Source organism: Diabrotica virgifera, chromosome 10 (assembly GCF_917563875.1).
Source record: "Diabrotica virgifera virgifera chromosome 10, PGI_DIABVI_V3a".
NCBI lineage: Eukaryota > Metazoa > Arthropoda > Insecta > Coleoptera > Chrysomelidae > Diabrotica > Diabrotica virgifera.
The window spans coordinates 111,251,388-111,273,190 of record NC_065452.1 but is presented as its reverse complement, the minus strand read 5'-3'; the positions used below and the strand labels follow the sequence as shown (position 1 = coordinate 111,273,190).

Here is a 21,803-nt window from a genome sequence, read left to right as displayed (position 1 = left end):
TTTTGGCCACGTACGCAGCCGAAAGCCCAAACGGAAAAAACTCCATCCACCGTCCATTCTAATGCAATCATGCATTGACGATCGCCCGGCTGAGCACGAAGATATCCTTGAGGCTACCCCGCTAGCCTTCCGCACCCTCCTCATCTAATCCTCATCCTTACCCCGAACAGGGAGAAGTTGGTTTTTTGCGGTTTCCCAACTTCATTGCACAATTATACCTGTTCGCCCCAAGAAAATAGCCGCAACTATTTTCTAACATTCGAACGCTCACTGCCCATGCGCTGTCCAAAAACCACCTCCTGACCGCCGACGAGGGCCGCTGGCTTGCCAGTTGGCGCACAATGGTTTCTAGGGAGACTGGTCGAGGATAAAGCATGGACAGTACACACATATGTCCATAAGAGCCACCACCAACGGTCAAACCTCTTTCTCTGACTTCTGATGGCTAGCTGAACCAACACCGTCCGGCATCGCAGAGCGCCACCACACCTTGCCCCAGAGTTTTTTTCGGACTGTTTGCTTTTACGGCTCACAAGAAACATCCAACACGAACCTTGAAGAGGACTAACGTCCTAAACGGGGACCATTGTAATATAAATCCTTACGAGATAAACAATCCTTACCCTATCCCAAATATTACATTGATGTATGTATCGCTGCTGGTAAATATTTTATGGAATGACTTCGATTCTGTATTGTAGGGAGCGGGTAGATATTGGTTGTGTTTGTTGTATAATTTGTTGTAGCGGATATTGTGTTCGGTTGAGAGGAGGAAGGAATGTGATGTGTTTATTATTACAGGAGAGTTGGTAAGTGGAAAGAGTGGTCTGGGTAGAGACTGGGTGGTAGAGGTTGGATTTTGTTCTGTTTGGGGTAGATTTGAGTGGTTCTGTGATGTGGAGGGTTGTTTGTGTGGTGATTTTGGTTTGTTTGTGTTGATGAAGTCTATGACTATGTCACTGTTTCTTGTGGAGGATTTAAGGTCATCTGAGGAGCAACTGAGCAAAACGTATTAAATCCAAAATATATGATTTTGAGTTTTCGACAAAAAACTATTTAATTAAACCAACTTAAAAGTAAATATTTTATTGACTATAGAAATTTATTAATAACATTATTTTTGACAGAAAGTTGGAGTTCTGTGTTTAATTTTGAAGTTTCCAATTTTTAAAGCTTTCATTTTGTTGGATTTATCTCAGTTTGCTTAAACGTTTTGTAGATTTCCAGCATTTTGCTCCATGTAAATGGATTTATTTCGTTTTTCTTAACCGTTGGTTGGTTTTATGTCATTTTGCTAAATAAGTAAATAACTAAATGTCGAAAATAAGACACCCCTATACGAAAACACTATTATTAGTTTATAAACAAAGCTTCTCAAATGTGTAGGCCGGTATCATCTTCTAGATACGCATTCGTTTTCCATTTCATCACCTATCACCTACACTACATTATCACTATTATCAGTATCATCTTCTCGGTTTTCTAGAATGTTCTTATTGCATTTAAGGTCTTCTTCCCAGCAGGTAGATATTTTTTTAAGGATTTATTGCAGTTTGGTCAAAAATGATGGATTTACGTCAGTTTGCTTGGTCAAAAAATGGGATTTAATGAATTTTTGTCTGGTTTTGAACGATTCATATAGCAATATATATTGGATTTAAAGCATATTGCCTGAAATGAATAGTTATAATGTATATTGAACTAAACCAAGTACTTTGTAGTATTTACTTAAAAAATGTCTAAAACTGGATTTATTGCTTTTTGCTCAGTTACTCCTCATCTGTCCATTCAGGGATATGAGGCATTGGGCCATTGGTATATAGAATTGTCTGCTGCTCTGGAGCCTTGGATTTCTAAATGGTATGGTATTTATCCTAGTAGGTCATGGTATTTTAGGATACGGGAAAGTTTCCTTTGGTTGGAAAATCCTTTTGGGATTTGCGTTAACTAGTGTGGGTAGTCTTGTATGTGTTGTGTTGTGTTGGGGGTGGGTCAGGTGGCTGGGTTGGTTGGTTAGGTGACGAGTAGGATGTTTCTTGTCTTTTGCGTTGTTGTCTGCATTGTCCTGGTTCACAAGGTGTTCGTATTGGAGCAGCATTACAGCTATTGTTTTGTTTTAGTCAATGTCTTTTAGGTATGTGTATAAGAGGTTGTCCATCAATGACGATAGATATTTGTGAGGATGGTGAGGATCTTGAGGTGGTGGAAAGGTTGTAGTCGTCTTTTTAATGAGGATTTGTTTGAGATTGGAATAGGTGTTATTTGCGTTTGGATCTTGTACGGTGAATTGTTTTGTCTTTATGTGTGTATGTGTATGTTTTGTGTCTTGTATCACCTGTTTTGTGTACACTCGACGCAATTATTGGGATCGAGGGTCTTTCAGTTCCGCATCAATGTTGATATACTCTTTTCACATATTTTTCAATACAAATCGATTCCGGAGTCTAACAATTGGTTGGTGCCACGCACGATCGCGATACAGACTGTATTGAGCTCAGATACTTCTTGCTATACCCTAACGCAAACAGTTCTGTATCAATTGTCTGTTTTTACGCGATTCTCGACCGATTCGTTCCTTTGGAACTGTTCCCTGAGTCGTTACCCATGTGGAACGGTTATTGACACTGCTATCTGGATGTTCCACGCGATCACTGCCATGAATCGTTACGAAAACCGTTATTGGAACCATTCTTCTGTAGCGGTTATTTTGTAAAATATATGCATACTTTTGCATATTTGCCAAAGTTATTACAATGGTTGTAATTTCCGAATATTATCTGTTGTAATAATTATTGTGTTGTTCTCTGTTTATCCAAAGTTGTTATTAATACTTAATTTCTTCATTGTATTACAAATAAATTCTTGTTAAAGCTCTCTATACACTGTTGACAATTGAGTGGCTCAGTTCCATACTTGCCTAACCCACAATTTTTCATAATTCGCGCTTTTATGCTCTTTCGCTTTAAAATGATCATATCTGTCTGTGCCAAAGTTACCTATCCCGATATTTAACATAAAACAAGGCTGACACCTATGATCAACTTTAGCAAACAAAACTTGCTTTGACACAGTTTGAACCAATCTTGCCTAAACCACTAAACATGGCGTCGGCAAGCAACGAGGCGTTTATATTATCAGACATATCAGGTGACGATAGCGATAACGACAAAAATTATTTACCAGATGACGAAAGTACAGGTAAGATTAATGTGTTTACTATATAATATTTTTATTTCCACTTTACGTAATTGTCTTTTTTGCATAAAATCAAAATAGGGTTAGGCATATTTATGCTCTTACTCAGAACAAAAACTAATAAATCAGGTTAGGCATAATATTTTTGATAAAAAGGTACCAAAATCATATTTTAAAACAATGCAAAATATCATTTTACAGTTTATTTATAGTTTGGTTTAGTTTTTTATTACTGACTCTGCACATATTTTATTATTGTATTTGGGTCGCATTAGATAATTTTGTTGGATAGGCATGTCTGGCCCTGAATACATTGCGAATGTTCCTCGAAACATTTTAGTAATTTTAAATTTCTCAATTATTTTAAAGAATCTAATTTCTATTTTTTTTTTCTAGATAAGAGTCAAGATGAGCATGATGCGATTATAAATCTAAATAATCTGCAGAATGGCCGAAAACGTATTAGAAGAACACAAACACATAAAAAATGCATAAGAAAAGAGAAACGTGCTCGTGGTGAAGAATATGTTTCCACAACAGGAAAAGTCGTCTCAAATAAGACCTGTGATATGACAGATTGTGAATGCCCTCTTCGCTGTTTACAAAAAATACCTCAAGCTAGAAGAAAGCAAATTTTTGAAGGATTCTACAGTATGAATTGGGACATGAAGCAATCATTCCTCCTTGGTCAGATACAAGTTCACACGTTGCAAGGAAATACACAAAAAAGGAAAATAGTCGTAGAGAAAAAACCCGAAAGTACATTCTTCAAGATGATAGCGGCGAAGATAAAGTAGTTTGTAAAAAGTTTTTTAAAGGAACTCTAGCAGGCTACGATGGCGCTTTGACCAATGCATTGAAGAGAACGCAAGAAACCGGGACTCCTGTGCTTGATCGACGAGGAAAACATGTACCACACAATAAGACCAGTTTAGAGAATGAGCAAAGAGTATGTAGTTTTATTGAGATATTTCCATCGTATGAAAGTCATTATTGTCGCAGGGATAGTAATAGAAAGTATCATCGAAATATGAAGCTCATGTATGACTTATACAAAAGTCAGTGTACTGAAAAGGGCATCAAGCAGTATCACTGTATATGTTTCTGTACATATTCAATAGTAAATTTTACTTACATTTTCATCAACCGCATAAAGACACGTGTCAAACCTGTGACGAATTTAAGGCACAAACTAGTACTATTGGCACAGACAACACTAATGCTAAAATTCAATATGAACTTCATTTGCGGCGAGCAGATGCAATAAGAGATATGAAAAAAGAGATGCAGATGAAGCTAAATCCAGCAATGGAACAAAATAAGGTTTTTGACCTTCAAACAACTTTACCTACACCAATGTTATCCACTAGTGTAGTATATTACAAGCGACAACTCTGGGTGTACAATCTCGGTATCCATGATGAGGTAAATAATGTTGGCCACATGTATGTTTGGGGCGAACACACAGCTTCCAGAGGAGCCCAAGAAGTGGTGTCCTGTCTTATTTATCACATTCAGAACTGCTTACCATCAGCAACCAGAGAAATTACTCTTTAGGCTACGGCTCCACGGGCGAGAAATTGACGCTAGCAGTAGCCGTAAAACGAACTTAAGGTTCCGCGGAACGGAATAGGAATAGGCGAACTGTACCGACTACAGGACTTGTGCGTAGTCGGTTCAGTTCGGCTATTCCTATTCCGTTCCGTGGAACCTTAAGTTCGTTTTACGGCTACTGCTAGCGTCAATTTCTCGCCCGTGGAGCCGTAGCCTTACAGCGATAGTTGCGGTGGTCAAAATCGCAACATTAAAGTTGTATTGGCACTGAGTAATATTTTGCAAAACTCAGAAACTGAAAAAATAAATTTAAAATTTTTTATACCTGGCCATAGCTTTTCTAGCTGCGATCAAGATTTTGGTATAATAGAAAGGGAGAAAAAGTATCATCCTCAAATTTTTCATCCAAATGACTGGATGAATATAATTATAAAGGCTAAAAAGAAAACACCAAAATTTGTTGTGCATCAGATGACAGCAGATCACTTTTTACTACAAGAAGTTTGGAAGAGTCCATAACTCACAGAAAAATATCTGTAGAAAAAGAAAAAGTAGAATGGCTCAAAATCAGATGGATACAACTACGCAAAAAGGAGCCCAAGACGATGTACTACAAATACAATTGTGTCGAAAATGATGATCTCTTTAGTAAACTTGATTTAATAAAAAGAGTTGGTCGTGGTAGACCTGTAACTACTGATTTGCTTGTTGAGCTACCGTTGTTGTATCCCCATGGACGACCTATTACAAATGAAAAAAAGAAAGATTTAATAGATCTTCTTAAATATATACTTCCAGAACATCACAATTTTTATAGATCGCTTCAATCAGGGATCTTTGAAGAACCAACTGGAGATTCAATTGAGTCTGACGTTGAAAATGATTAATAAAATAATTTATCGACCTACTTTATCGTTGCCTAGCCAACAACTGTATTACTTATTTTAAAGTTAGTGTTAGCGCCAAAGTTGCCTACAAGTTCTTATCAAAAGTATGATTCACATGCTCATATTTAATTTTTCTTTGTATAACTTTTAGTTAAAGTAATATCTTGTTCATTTACAAAATAAATTAAAATGTTTCTACATCGAGTGCTTTTTTATTATCGCCAATTTACTTTACATCAACTTTCTGACTTATAATGAAAATGCGGCTTAGGCAAGTATGGAACTGAGCCACTCAATTTATATCACGAAAGAATATAAGTAGGTACTTGTTTGTTTTCTAGTAGATATTAAATTAATTAAGACGATGAACGTACGCAAAGACAGATTATATAAGGTTTTATCAATCAATACTTTCAATTACATAGTGAAAAAGTCTAGATAATGTTTGTTTCAGTGTCATGAGATTTCTGTGTTACAAAATTTCTAAAAAAGAAGTGTTAAATTATATAAAACTTGATCGAGTCTATTATACTGTTATTCTATTTTTATTTCTTTTTTTAATAGACTTTTTATTGCTAGAATCTCGCTACTTATAGTAAACTGACAAATGTTATGCATCTCTCTCCAATGGCACTACAGCTTAAGTCGTGCCCTGGCCTCCCCAGAATCTGCCCCCAAGCATCCCATTCCTTGACGGCTTTTCTCCTGTTGCACATCCTTAATATCTCTTTAGCATCGGTTTTCACTTCGTCTATCCACCTCTTCCTTGGTATGAGTTGGTCTACTAGTTGACACTCCACCATAGTTCCACTAAGGGTTCTACCAGCTGTTCTGTTATTATCCATGCTTATAAGGTGACCTGCTAACCCAATCCTTTGTATGGTGGCATGATTTGCTATAGAGGGTTCTTTTTAATATTGATATAACACCTGGTTGAACCTTATTCTCCACATATAATTGTCGCAGATGGATGTCAATATGCTTCGCAATATCTTTCTTTCAAAGGTTTATGGTTTTTTCTATCATTACCCATATTTCTGCGCATTTATGCATTATCTATTTCCGTATTTCCTCCCCATCGTTGCCGTTCCCAGTTATACAAATATATTAGCCAAATATGTGAGCAGTTGTGTGCTATTGTCAAGTTTCGTTGTTTTCTTGCTTGTATTAGGGCTTTAATTTTATTTACGTTGATGGCTAGCTATATTTCTTTCATATTTTCGTCAAGCTGCATATAGAGTTCTGCAATGTCTCTTACAATTCGACCCATCAAATTTACATCGTCTGCGTACATCACAATCTGTTTAGACTTGGTTAAAAAATATATTTTTTGGATTTACAGGCATTTTTCTGAACATATTGCATATACTAAGGATTTTCATAGTTTTCATTGTATTCCTTCACTCAACCGTTCTCTCCAGCTTTTTCTGTCTTGCCAGTCCCCTTCCTGTAGATTTCTTCTCTCATTGCTTCGTCCACTTCATCTCTGAAGGATCTTCGGGGTCTGCCTCTCTTCCTTTTTCCTATCGGACTTCACTTGGTTATTCGGTTTATCCAACGATTTTAGTCTGCTCTTCTGACATGTCCGTACCAGGTTAATCTCTTCTGTTCGATGTAGTCTATTATGTCTGAGTTCACTCCCATTCTTCTCTTAATATTTGTTATTTTTAATCTATCTCTCCTTGTTACTCTGCAGCTGAACATATTCCATACATATATTAAACATATCTCCCTATTTTAGCCTCTTGGTAATCTGGAATGGATCTGTTAATTGGCTTTGGACTCATTTTTTTATTTACAAATTCGCATCAACTCGAAGGTCATCTATTAGCGAGAAGTAAATTTACAATATTAAATATTAGGTATTTACAAAATTAATAGCCTTTAATTAATTTAAAATATTGGCGAAACAACAATTTGGTGTTTTTTGTGATTAAAAACTTAAGTGTTGCTTTCGTATGACCTAATCTAAGACGGGTTATTGTCACTTGATCTCTTCTTTTGGTGGGGAAACATCTCCAAGGTTTAATGTCCGGTTTAATATTCCGAAGATTGGACACTGAAAATTGCCACCGGTTTTGCCACTGACTTATGATCCGTGATTTGATTATACCTGGAACATGACTAGTTACCACATATTTCTCGATCATAGAGTCAGCTGAGTTGACGGCTTCACGCGCACTCTTATCTGCTTCTTCATTACCTCGACTGCCAATATGTGATGGGATCCAAATGAAGATTACCTCCTGATTAAAATTTTGCATATGTATCTATCAGATTTTGTTTAATTTTTCCTAAAATGTGATTCTCTAGGTATATTTTGGACTCCTTTATATACCAAATTCTCGAATAATTACATAAATATATTTTCTGTAGACCGTCCATTTATGATAAATTTTAACACCCTCAAAATCATTGATTAATGACCCCTATTATTGAATGATTTTCTACTAATGAACGATTTCATTATAGGCAACACAACATACATTGCTTGCATAAATTAATTAAACGCTTTGTGATTGGCAGTGACCTGTGGTGTAGGCAACCAAACATATACCTATTTATATTCCCACTAAAAAATTTAAAATCAAGTAGCCGCTGTTAGTACTATTTGTCATTGTATGTCATTATTTACTTTATTGTTTAAAATTATGTGTATTTGAAAAATCAAAAGATGGATATATCTTTATTTCTGAAAAGTACGGTCGACGGAAAAGTTTTGTAACGAACTCGTGAATTAAAATGGCGATTAACAATCTCGAACATTAACGCGCTCGTCCGCTCACGCGTTAAAATATCTCAATTGTTAATCGCCCTTATTAATACACTTGTTGGTTAAATAACGATTAATCACTGTTTTTGTTGCCATAGGCTTATCGAAAATCTACAAAGACTTGGTAGATATCTATATGGTGCTTTACCTAATATTTGTTTTACGTGGAATAGATGGTCAATAGTATACTGCTCTGGTTTGAATCCGGCCTGGTCTTTGGTCTTGGTCTTGAAGTAACTCAATCTCTTCTTTATGATCCGCGTAAACATCTTACACCGAGTAAGGATATGACTTACACATGGTAAGGATATGCCTCTGTTGTTTTTGTAGCTGAGTTTTCTCCCTTTTTGTGGATTGTGTATATAACTGCATTTTTCCAGTCTGCTGGAATTCATTCTGTATTTCACACGTCTGTTATTAGTTTAAGAAATCTATCTCTCAGTGTATGTCCTCCAATTTTGAGGCCATAAACTGGTAGATAGATTTCATAAACTGTTTTTATATTATCTCCAAATCCGTTACTGCATGGGCTGTATTTCTTTTGTATTTGCTCTGTTATCAGACTTTCGAAATGGTTTTGAAGCTAGGACAAATAATCCCCGGACAAATAATCCCGGACGAAATATCCCCACAAATTATTCCTGGACAAAAAATCCCCAGACCAAAATCCCCGGACAAATATTCCTCGGACAAAAAATCCCCAGACAAAAATCCCGGACAAATAATCCCCACAAATTTTTTTGGACATAATATCCCCACAAAAAATCCCGGACAAAATATCCCCAACAAATATTTGCTGCCGAATAGTTCTCTAAAAGTTTTCCCGTAAATGCAATCGACGCAAATGTTTTTCAGCCTCAGTGCATCAGAGTTATAGATAGCAATCGCCATGAAACCGCTTCCCGGCACAAAAATAATGAATAGTAATTAAGATTAAGCATGAATTGTAATTTTGATTACGAAATTTCGAGTTCAAATTCCATGTCGAAAACTTCAAATTTTACATGACAAAAGAGTGTGAGTTTCTTCAAAAATCGTGGGGGAGAATTATATGGGAAATGGGCTAAGGCTGTGGAAATCATCTAATTATTCGCTTAAATCTTTTGCTAACTCTGATTTGAATAACTACATATGTTCAAAACATTACGTATTCGTGATGATAACTGCTGGTCTTGAAAACGATAATCTTGATTGTAATGCAAAAAAAAAACGTGTAACGTGTTCCTTTTTGTAAATTTAACGTCAAAAATATTTAGTCATCATCATCATCAATGCCGTTGTAACTCTTCGAGAGTCTTTGCCGCGTTTACTGTGGCCTTCCATGTTTGTATCTCCAGATCTTCTCTGACAGCATATTTCCATATTTTTCTAGGCCGTCCTTCAGACCTCGTGCCATCGGGCCTCTCCCCGAGCAGCTATGTCTGGTTTGATTTTTGGAAAAAAGTTTCCAGATCTTCTCTGACTGCATTTTCCCACCTTTTTCTAGGCCGTCCTACAGACCTTCTCCAATCTGGCCTCTCCCCGAGCAGCTATGTCTGGTTTGATTTTTGGATAAATTTTTCGCATGACATATTCTAAGGCCAGGTTAAACAACAATGGGGACAACGGATTTCCCTGTCCCAGTCCATCAAGGAGTTTGATATTTGTCCCCCTATAGTCCAGGGTAAAATAGGGTTCAGGGTTATAGAAAATGCTTTAAAATTACATATTACAAAGTTTGATATACTCATTTATTACTTGCGAAAAAAGGTCGGAATTAAAAAAAAAATATTTTCGCAATAACTGTTGTAAAAATTAGTGTACAACTTTGAAATTTTTGTCAAATAAGGGTTCTTTGGTGCTTAATATGTGACAAAAATTTCAAAGCGATTCATTCAATTGTTTAAATTTTATTCAAATTGTTTATCCCAGAGAGCATTTTTTTTGCAATAACATAAGTCAGAAGAAAATGACGCTAGAACCATTCCACAGTGGTGTCAAATGACACAGCATGAGCTATATTTTCAATTTATTTTAAAAAAAGTGAATAAAAAATGCATTTATTAGTAATAAATAATTATGCAAAAGTATCGTAAATCTTTTCTTATAAACTTTAAATTTTGTTATATAAGAAATTATACATATTTATTACAATTTTTTATCAATTATGATATAGATAACATTACTTGGTAGTTGTGCCCTTAAAACAGGGTAAAAAAGTTAATTTTTTGGAAAAAGTTATTCAAAAAGTTTATAAAGAAAAATTGACCATACCTTTGCATAATTATTTATTACTAATAAATGCATTTTTTATTCACTTTTTTAAACCATGTTGAAAATGTAGCTCATGCTCTTTCATTTGACACCTGTGGAATGGTTCTAAGGTCATTTTTTTCTGACTTATGTTATTGCAAAAAAAAATGGTCTCTGGGATAAACAATTTGAATAAAATTTAAACAATTACATGAATCGCTTTGAAATTTTTATAATATATTAAGCACCAAAGAAGCCTCATTTGACAAAAATTTCAAAGCTGTACACTAATTTTTACAACAGTTATTGAGAAAATATTTTTTTTGCAATTCCGACCTTTTTTTGCAATTATATTAACAATAAATGAGTATATCAAACTTTGTAATACGTCATTTTAAAGCTTTTCTATAATCTCGAAGATATTTGTACTAAAAAATCATAAGTTTCACTGTTTCTCGTTGATTTGAAAAAAAAGGGCAAAATGCCATTTTTTGACAGTTAATTGTTTATAAATAAAAATAGCCGCCAGACTCTACGCAGGAAATAGCTATAATTTGTTCCTATAGGTATTACCTGTCGAAAAAACGCTTCAGTACCCTGGCTGCTGAAGTGTCACGAACAGGGTATATTTTTGTCTTATTACCCTGGCCTACTATTCTAACTTGTGCAAAGTAGTTACTTGCGTTACCGCAGTTAGTTTCTTGGGTACACCCAGCTTGGCCATTTTGGTCGAGCTGGGCGTACGTAAAAATTGCATTCCATATAGTGTTGGACGATTAATTGAATCATAAGCCTGTTTGGAATCTATATAGATCTGATACACGTCCTGATTGTACTCCCAATCCTTTCAAGCATTTGTCTAATAGTAGATATTTGATCAACAATCGATCTTCCAGGCCTGAAATCACACTGGTAGTCACCAACTATTTGTTCGGTGTATGGTAGTAATATTTTTAGTAATACCTAAGAATATTTAGTCATCAGTTTCAGTTCAATGCAAACAACATTTCAAAAACGTGCTTCAAAAGCTTTCAAAAGCTATGTCAAAATCCTGTGTTCTGCGTTTTCATAACAAAGCTAAACATTCATAATAGGGCAAAAGTTTTCCATGGATGCACAGAAAGAATACGCAATGTTTTGAACATATTTATTCAAAACAGACTGAGCAAAAGATTTAAGCGAATAATTACAACATTTCCACAGCATTAGCTCATTCCCCATATCTTCCACGATTAGAGCTTCTCGATATTCGATAAAAATATCGATATTGTATTGATATCGTATCGAAAACCAATACGATACCGATACAATACATACCTTAGCAATATTATTGTCGATACGATACTATTATCTGAAATCAATACAATACTCTTGTATTGTCGATACGCTTGCCTCGATATTATTGAAAATATCGATATCGAGAGAAAAAAAATAAAACGCTACAGTTGTTTGATTATATTTTGTGAAATAATAATAATAATTACATATTTACATAAAAGTATAAGTGATCTGCAACCCAAGCATCAGCTGTTATAATATTTTACAATTGAGTGGTGCCTGAACTTGAAACTCTTGAGACTGTTACACTGTTTATATCATGTGGAATATAGTGATGATGACGCAAAAATAATAATTTTCAACAAATACTGACTTGCGACTTATTCCGAATCTCCGGGGATTTCCCTATCTTTTCAAAAGTAGTTTTTAAACAATACAGAATTAGTAAGTGGTCGATATTTTATCGAGTCTTGTATCGATATCGTATCGAAATCAATATCAATAAGATATGTTTATAAAAAAGTATTGCCGATATCGATACTCGATACGATACTTCATTGGCATAACCAATACAATACTCAATACCTAAAAAGTATCGATATTGTATCGTATCGTGAAGCTTTATCCATGATTTTTAAAAAAACTCACATTTTTTGTCATGTAAAATTTGAAGTTTTCGGCATGGAATTGGAATTCGAAATTTGGTAAGATTTCGGAAAAACTTTTAGAGAACTATTCCCCAGCAAATATTTCTTGGGGATTTTTTGTCTGGGATTTTTTGTGTGGATATTTTGTCCAAAAAAATTTATGGGGATTATGGTCCGGGATTTTTGAGGGTATTTTTTGTTCGGGGATTATTTGTCCGGGGATTTTTTTGTCTGGGTATTTTTTGTCCAGCGATGATTTGTGGGGATTTTTTGTCCGGGATTATTTGACCGGGGATTATTTGTCCGGACCCCGCGTGGTTTATATCCCTCTATTGAGTTGTTTTAGGAATTTATATGCTCCTCTTGTTTCACCATGATGAAAATCTTCCATTTTTAGTATTTGGCTGTTTTCATATCTCTTCTTCTTTCTTCTGTATATTTTGTCTGCCTTTCTTCTTTCTCCTTAAAATTTTCGAGCATTTCTCGTTTTATTCTTTTGGTATACTGCACGTATAGTTTATTTATTTTAAATGAGGAAGTTAAAATGTCTAAACAAAAAGTTCGTAAACGGTAATCTAAAAAAATACTAATAATAAACATGTACTTACGTAGTATCCCATAAGTGATAAGTGGAGCAACTTCTATTAAAGGAATAAGAGAATTGTAAAGGCCTTTGTAATCCAAGCTGGGAAAAAGTCCCATTCTAACAGCATCCATTTCTGGATTCTTAAGCAGATCAAACGGAGAATTAGGTACATCTTTAAGGACAGCTAAAAATTTTAAATTAGTCTCATAGTTATATAGTGGGCCACTCTCACCAAATTACACTTTTTCATTTACATGAAAGGCATCAAAACTTTCCCTGATTTTTTTATTATTTATTGTATAAAGGAACAGCATGCTTCTTATACTTATTATACTCTTCGCATTACGATCATTTCTTTAATATTTATTTATTTATTTATTTAATATTTATTTATGATTGAGTTATGTGGGCCAAAGAAAAGAGTCCACCTCGATATTTGGCAGTAGTTATTAGATTTTAAAGAATTGCCGAAACAGGTCGATTTTTATTTTTAAATTAAAATTTTTTGATATATATTTCATACTAGTGACGTCGTCCATCTGGGCGTGATGACGTAATCGATGATTTTTTTAATATGAATAGGGGCCGTGTGGTAGCTCATTTGGAAGGGTGTTCAATTCTCTCTTCAGTAATATAAACAATAATATCAATATTTATACAGGATGGCCAAAAAATAATTTTTAAATTAAATTAATTGACGCAAAAAGAAGAATGTATGTAATTTATTTAACTCAAAATACATTCTATTGCTGTCAGTAAATAGAAAAAAAATGTTTATTTGGCAAATAAACATTGCTTTTCGCTTAAATTAAATGTTCAAACTGTCAAGAGGTAGGTGGGAGGCTGTTTGTGATTTAATTTAAGCGAAAATAAATTTTTATTTGTGAAATATTTTTTCTATTTCTTGACAGCAGTACAATGTATTTTGAGTTAAATAATATATAGTTTAGCTCTCCAGGCCTAGAAGGCCCATGGCTTGGTTTACTATTCCTTTCCAATCTCTCCTATTTGCTGCTTTATTTTTCCAATTTGTGATTTTCAGTTCTTCTATGTCTTTTTCAACATCTTTCTTCCATCTGGTTTTCGGTCTACCTTTCTTCTTCTTTCCTCCTATTCCTCCCGTTAGTATTTTTTTGGGAAGTCTCGTGTTTGGCATCCTTTGGATATGTCCCAACCATCTCAGTCTTTGTGATTTTACGATCCCTACTATGTTTGGTTCACCATACATCCTCTCCAATTCCACATTTGGTCTTCTTATCCACATTCCATTCCATATCTTTCCGCCAAATATTTTTCTTAGGACTTTTCTTTCCCATACTTTAAGCATGACTTGCTCGGATTTGTTCATCGTCCATGTTTCACTGGCATACAAGACTATAGGTCTTATCACTGTCTTGTATATTCTTATCTTAGCCCCTCTAGATATGTTCTTATTTCTCAATAAGTTGTTTAGAGCAAAGATACAACGATTGCCAGCCATAATTCTCGCTTGGATTTCTTCTTTTATATTTGGTCTCCTAGTGAATGTCGCTCCTAGATATTGGAATCTCTCTACTTCCTCGAATTTATATATTTTTGCCTCTGTGTTTATTGTCAGGTATTGTCCTTGTGTGTATTCTCGTTCTGTCCATTCCATATATTTAGTCTTTTCTTCGTTTATGTATATCCCTTTCTTTCTTCCTATCGCCTCTAGTCTTTTTAGTATTTCTTTTAATTCTTGTTTGCTTCTGGCTATCATTACTATGTCATCAGCGAATGCCAAGCATTGGTGTTTTCGTTGGTATACAAGTCCTGTCCTGTTAATTTCGGCTTCTCTGATGACTATTTCAAGAAGGATACTAAACAACAGTGATGACAGTGGGTCTCCTTGTCGTACCCCTTCACCGACCCTAAACTTATCTGTTTCCTTTCCATTTATTTTAACCCTGTTCTCTGTTTCTCTGAGTGTAACTTTTACCATCTTTATTAATTTTTTACTAATTCCAATTTCACATAGTGCTTTGTATATTTCTTTTCGTTTAACTCTGTCAAAAGCTTGTTTAAAGTCAATGAATAGGGCCATTGTAGATTTTCCGTATTCGTAGCTTTCCGCTTGTATCTCACGCAGCAGGAAAATTTGATCCACCGTGCTGCGTCCTCTTCTGAATCCACATTGATATTCTCCTATGTCATTATCTATCTTTTGTGTTATCTTGTCTTTTATATGTACTGCAAGTATTTTATATGCAACGTTTAGTAGGGCTACTCCCCTGTAATTATGGCATAAACTTTTGTCGCCTTTTTTGTGAATTGGACACAGTGTGGCTTCAGTCCATTCTTTTGGTATGTGTTCTTGTTCCCAAATTTCTTTTATCAGCTTTTCCAAATGCTTAATTAGTACTGGTCCTCCATATTTAAACATTTCAGCTGTTATTTCATCCTTACCTGGGCTCTTGTTTTTCTTTAGTTTTTCTATTATTTCTTTTATTTCTTTTTCATTAGGCGGTCTTTCCTGTATTTCTTCTTGATCAATATTTTCATTCGGTCCTTCTTCTTCTTCTTCTGCATATTCTGTTGTGGGAATTTCATTTAGAAGCTCTTCGAAGTATTCTCTCCATCTGCTCAGTATTTCTTCGTCGCTTACTAAATTCCTTCCATTTTTGCTTTTGTAGTGTACAGGTTTTCTTTGGAACCCCTTTTTCTCATTTTTTACTCCTTGATATAAGTTCCTGACTTCTCCATTTTTATAGTTTTCTTCTATGCATTTCAATTTATCTTCGCTGTACTTTCTTTTCTTTGCTCTTATGATTCTTTTAGTTCGTTTTCTTTGTTCGTTGTATTGTATCTCCATCTCTGGTGTTTTCACTTGCATCATTTTGAGTCTTAACTTATTTCTTTCATCCAGTTCTATTTTACATTCTTCATCAAACCATTCTTTGAATCCATCTTTTATATTTCTATTACTGACTTGCGCTGCTTTGGTCATACATACTTTTATTTGCGTCCATTTTTGTTCGATGTTTTCATTTTTTGCAATATTTTCCAGTTCTCTAGTGACTAGTCTTTCATATTTACTTTGTTCTTCTTCTGACAGTAGTCTAATAGGTTTAGTTACTTTGTACCTTTTTTTCTGTTGATTTCTAAGAACTGGTATAACCTGTTTAAGTTGTATTCCGACTATAAAGTGATCTGTGTCTGCATCCGGTCCTCTATATGTTCTTATGTTCTTTATACATTTTTCCATGTCTTTTTCGATGAGCACATGATCTATTTGATTTATGGTTTTTCCATCTGGTGATCTCCATGTTCCTTGATATATTCTTTTGTGTTGAAAGTACGTGCTCATAACGATCATGTTTTTTTCTTTTGCAAAATCTATTAAGAGGTGACCATTTTCATTCGTTGTTTCATGCAGACTATATTTTCCTATGGTGGGTGTGTATATTTCTTCTTTTCCTATTTTGGCATTAGCATCACCTAGTACTATTTTTATATCGTATTTGGGAATATTTTCGAATACTGTATCTATTTGACTGTAGAAGTCTTCCTTTATCTCTATGTTTTTCTCTTCAGTCGGTGCATGTATGTTTATAAATGTTATTTTTTGGTATTTTCCTCTTATTCTTAGTATGCATATTCTCTCTGAAATTGGTTTAAAGTCAACGATTAGATCTTTCAGCTTTTTGTTTACTACAAATCCTGTGCCTAACATTCTATTTTCGCCTCCGCTATTGAAAAATAAATAGTCATTTATTTCCATTGAGTTTTGGCCTAGTTGTTTCGTTTCTTGTAGTGCTACTATTTCGAATTTATATTTTTTACATTCATCTACTAGGTGTTTCAGTTTTCCTTCTTCGTATGTTCCTCTTACATTCCATGTTCCTACTAATATATGTTCTTTTATGGGCTGCTTTTCATTAATAATCTGTACATTTTGTCTATTTCGTGTACCTGTACTTTGCCATGTCGTCTCCGTTATTTCAGTCTGCTTTCGTTGTATTGCTAGTTTTTTGGTTGTATATTTTTCTCTTTTATGAGTTGTTGTTGGCTGTTATTCCATGTCCATATTTCACCATTAATGATTAGCTTCTGGTATCCTATTTTTACATTTTTTCCATTATGCCTCTCTACCATAGCCTTGCTTCTAATTTCTTTCTGAATAATTCTTTCTTCTTTTGACATATCATCATTAATATAGATTCTTTCGTCCTTTTTGGTTTTTAATTTACTTTTATTTTTCATTACTTCTATTTTGTTTTTCACGCTGTTGAGTTCCACTATGACAGTATTTTCTCCTATTTTCCTTGCTCCATTTACATCTACTGAAACTTGTAGCTCTTTTTCCATAAAATTCTCCATAGCCCCTCGTAAAACTTTCTGATCATTTGTATCAATTTTTATTCCTTGTATTATTACATTTTTTCTCTTTCTTTCTCTTTCCAATTTCTCTATTTTTTCATTTGCTATACTAATTTCTTTTTCTAATTGACCTATTTGATTTATAGCTTTTTCGTTTGTTTCTCGCAGCTTTTTTATTTCATCTTTGTAGCCGCTTTGTTGATCTTTCAGTTCTTTAATTTCATTCTTTAGTTGTGTGATTTCGTCTCCAGATCTATATTGTTCTTTTTTTATGTCTTTTATATCCATTGCTAATTCCCTCATCATTTTCATCATTTGTTCCATTCCACTTATGTTATCTTCATCTGTTTTTTGTGATGTTCTAGCTGTTATTTTTGATTTTTTGCTGGGATGTTCCTCCTCTTCCCTTCTCCTTTTCATTTCATCATCTAATTCGCTATCTGAACTCATTGTTCTTAATTCCTAGTTATTTTTCGTGCTAGAGTTATTAGTCAATGCGTCACGGGTGAAGTTTCGTGGAGAACTCTACTCACAGTTCAAATTCCCACCCGCACCCGCGCTAGCCGTTACTAATTTTCCAGCACTTTTATTCCTAGGTAAAATCAAAATCAAAATCCGGCCCTGGTTATCTGTTTATAATAAAATTAATTATATTATAATAAAGTTTTCTACTTACAGCTGATTCTGTTTATTAATATGCTTTATTTTCCTGTAGAAATACACCATTCACAATATTGTTTTGTTTCCACCTACTGCAAAACCTGCTTTGTTTATATTCGATATCACACAAGTTTTTATCACTTTACACAAGAATTTAATTCCTTATCGTTGGAATTACTTTTTTCCGATTTTTTCACTGTATAATTAGTTAACTAATTAGGTTGTTTATTTATGTACCTACATATATTGGTTTATAGTTACACTGCACTTTTGTATAACACAATTGTTTTATTGCTATATCTGCCCGAGAATCGAGTTAAGATACGAGCTAAACACGTGTGTTCTATTCGCTGGTCAGCGACCGTATCCCGAGTTAAATAAATTACATACAATTTTCTTTTTGCGTCAATTAATAATTTAATTAAAAAAATATTTTTTTGGTCATCTTGTATAAATAATAATATTTATGTTTATATTACTGAATAGAGAATTGAACACCCTTTCAAATGAGCTACCACAGGACCCCTATTCCTATTTAAAAAGATCATCGATTACGTCATCACTCTCTGATGGATGACGTCACTAGTATGCAATATATACCAAAAAATTGAAATATAAAAATAAAAATCGACCTGTTTCGGCATTTCCTTAAGATCTAATAACTACTGCCAAATATCGAGGTAGACTCTTTTCTTTGGTATATTATAGCTGCTAAAATATGAGTGTTTCATTTATTATTTTAAATTTGGTATTATAAGATAGTAGAGATTTCCAAAATGTAACTTGAATGACCTTTTGCGTATATACTACATCAATGTTTGGTCCAAAAGACCTAGGCTTCTAAGAAAACCTATTATTCTCTTTGGAATTACCATTATCTCCTCATTTTTCTTCTGTTTAAAGTACATTATTTAATCGTCCCAATCATTGTAGTTTTCGTGTTTTATTTAATTTAAAAAATTTTACTTCACCCTTTAAATTTTACTTATTACAGATTCTTTGAAAATGTCGTGCAGTTCGTTATTAGTCCTTCTCTCTCATCATTCCTCTCTTTGCGTCCACTGTATATTCTGCATAATATTTTCTGATCCCATCTTTTGACTGTATCTTCAGATGTCTTATTCATAACTCAGGTTTTAGCCCTTTACAGAATAGTTGTTCTCAAAATTGTTTTTTCGACCTTCTTTATACAAATTTAGATTTTAGTATAGAATTTTCTATTTGTATTCTTGAATTTTTTTCCCACCTACTCCTCCTTCTTCCTTTTTTATATTAATCATTACCCCCAGATATACCTATATTATTTTTCACTTCTTTGAATTCAATTTATAATATTTTTATGGATTCCAAATAAATAGCAGAATATCATCATCATCAATGGTGCTACAGCCCTGTGAAAGAGCCTCGACCTTCCCGAGTCTATTACGCCAGTCAGTCCTATCCATTGCCAACCGTTACCAGTTTGCTGCGCCTATTTTTCTCCCATCCTCATCTACACCATCCTTCCATCTAAGTTTTGCCCTACCCCTATTTCTACTTCCCACAGGTTGTGACATAAGGATTCTTCTAGGAGGGTTGTTATGCTGTGATCTTGCTAGATGTCCTGCCCATCTTAGTCTTCCTATTCTTATAAAAGATACCACCAAGATAGATACCACTTAAGTCTTTACCACCAAATATATGCTTATATCTGTGGTATACCTCGTAGTTGTACCTGCTCCTCCAAATACCATTTTCACAGATGCCACCGAATATTCCTCTCAGGATCCTTCGTTCAAATATAAATAGCAGAATATAATTATGCCAGTGTAAGACCAATAATGACTAGGGAGCGGATTTTATGCTCAATGCATATTGCATGCATATTTCGCATATTTGAGAACTTTACTAAATTTTGCATATTTTTAAAAAACATGCATATTTTGTGCCTATTTAAAAACATTTAAGTCCAAAAAAATTTAATTTTTTAATTCGTCACAAAATACTTCCCCGCACAGGCTTGTTCTATTAATTCGAAAACTAAATACCTGAAGAGAGACGGCTCATTTTCTGCCTTTTCATTTTTTCTTAGAAAATACCCGATCTTTACACAAAGTACTTATAGTGCGCCGTTATAAAATGATTGTAGGATGTTAAAATGATGAAGGATGGTTTACCGGGAAATCCGAATTTTATTTACTTTTATTATATTTAGTAGGTACCTATAATTCTGGTGATTCTTTTAAATCCCCTATTGTTAAGAGAATTAACACCTTTAACCATAGTTTTACGATTTTCTAACGGAGTTGAAATAAATCTTATTTTAAATACGCCCCAATTACTTCTGGTGATGTTGAAAGGAGTTTTTTAAGTTATAAAAATATTTTATCTCATCAAAGAAAATGTTTCCTCGTAAAAAAATTGGAAAAACACATTTTAGTGAATTATAATCGAAGATATATATAGTGGATATTGTTGTTTTATTTTAAATAGTAACTATTGGTATCAGTTTTTGTAAAAAATGAGAATAAATTGCGTATTTAAAAAATAATGATTTTATTTGAAAGATAATAAATAAGATTGCCGCCCCCCCTATAAAAGAACCAACTAGAAAAGAATAGAACGAAAATTTGTGGTTTCTCGAAATGCGCATTTTTTGAATTTTTGTGCATATCTTGCGCATATTTCGTAATTTTTTACTGCATATATATGCGCATATTTCCTCAAAATTGATCGCATATAAATTCGCTCCCTAATAATGACATATGCATCAGAAACAAGACCCGATACAGCCACAACACAAATACTACTGGACACGGCAGAGATGAGAGTACTGAGAAGAATTACAGGAAATACACTGAGAGATCGAAAGAGGAGCGAAGATATTAGAAGACAATGTAACGTACAGTGTATAAACGAATGGACACTAAATAGAAAGAAAGAATGAAACAACCACATAACCAGAATGGGGGAGACACGTGTGGTCAAAATAGCACGAGATAAATCACCAATCGGTAGAAGAAGTATCGGCCGACCGCGCAAAAGATGGAGTGACAACCTTCCATAGAGGTATCAATCCGCCAATGAACAAGCAGAATTGCTTATAAAGAGGAAGAAGAAGAAGAATATAATTAAAAGATATGATATGTACAGTTTTGGCTGTATCGATAAGAAACAAAAACAAACGAAACAAATAGTTGAAAATGATAACAAAATGACAAACTAATTGAAAAAGTTGAAAAGTTTAAATATCTAAGATGCTGGATACATGAGACCCTAAACTCAGAACAAGAAAATGTAGAATCGAACAGGCCAGAAGAAACGCATCTGTAAAATGAAACAATTTTTGACCAACCGAGATCTAGACCAGGACATTTAGCACAAAATAAATCGATTTTTAAATACAGCACCTAGAGACTTGCAACTTTTTGGATTGTGTTGAGGATGATGTCAGGAAAAAAGTCTACTATAGAAAAATGGGTTGAAATGCATAGCTGCATTTGAAAGTGCATAAAATGCATCCAAAAGTGCATAAACATATCAAAATACGTAAATTAAGGGCCAGATTTTGTTACTCGGGGGTTTTGGGTTTGCTGAAGACGAATACGCCATCAGAACCGACCACCGGAGCACCTGGTGCGCAGGTTCACTGCGAGGCACGTCAACTAACGTTT

General features: G+C 34.2%; 1 protein-coding gene across 6 annotated transcripts in view; it reads right to left on the bottom strand.

Annotated features, from left to right (window-relative positions):
- LOC114341580 (protein unc-79 homolog) overlaps positions 1-21,803 on the bottom strand; it is a 435,831-nt gene that overhangs the window by 344,048 nt on the left and 69,980 nt on the right. For all 6 annotated transcript variants that reach the window (XM_050663368.1, XM_050663363.1, XM_050663367.1 and 3 more), the window contains exon 3: positions 13,175-13,336. In XM_050663368.1, coding sequence (XP_050519325.1) covers positions 13,175-13,336 — 162 coding nt within the window. The remainder of the gene's footprint in view (positions 1-13,174; positions 13,337-21,803) is intronic.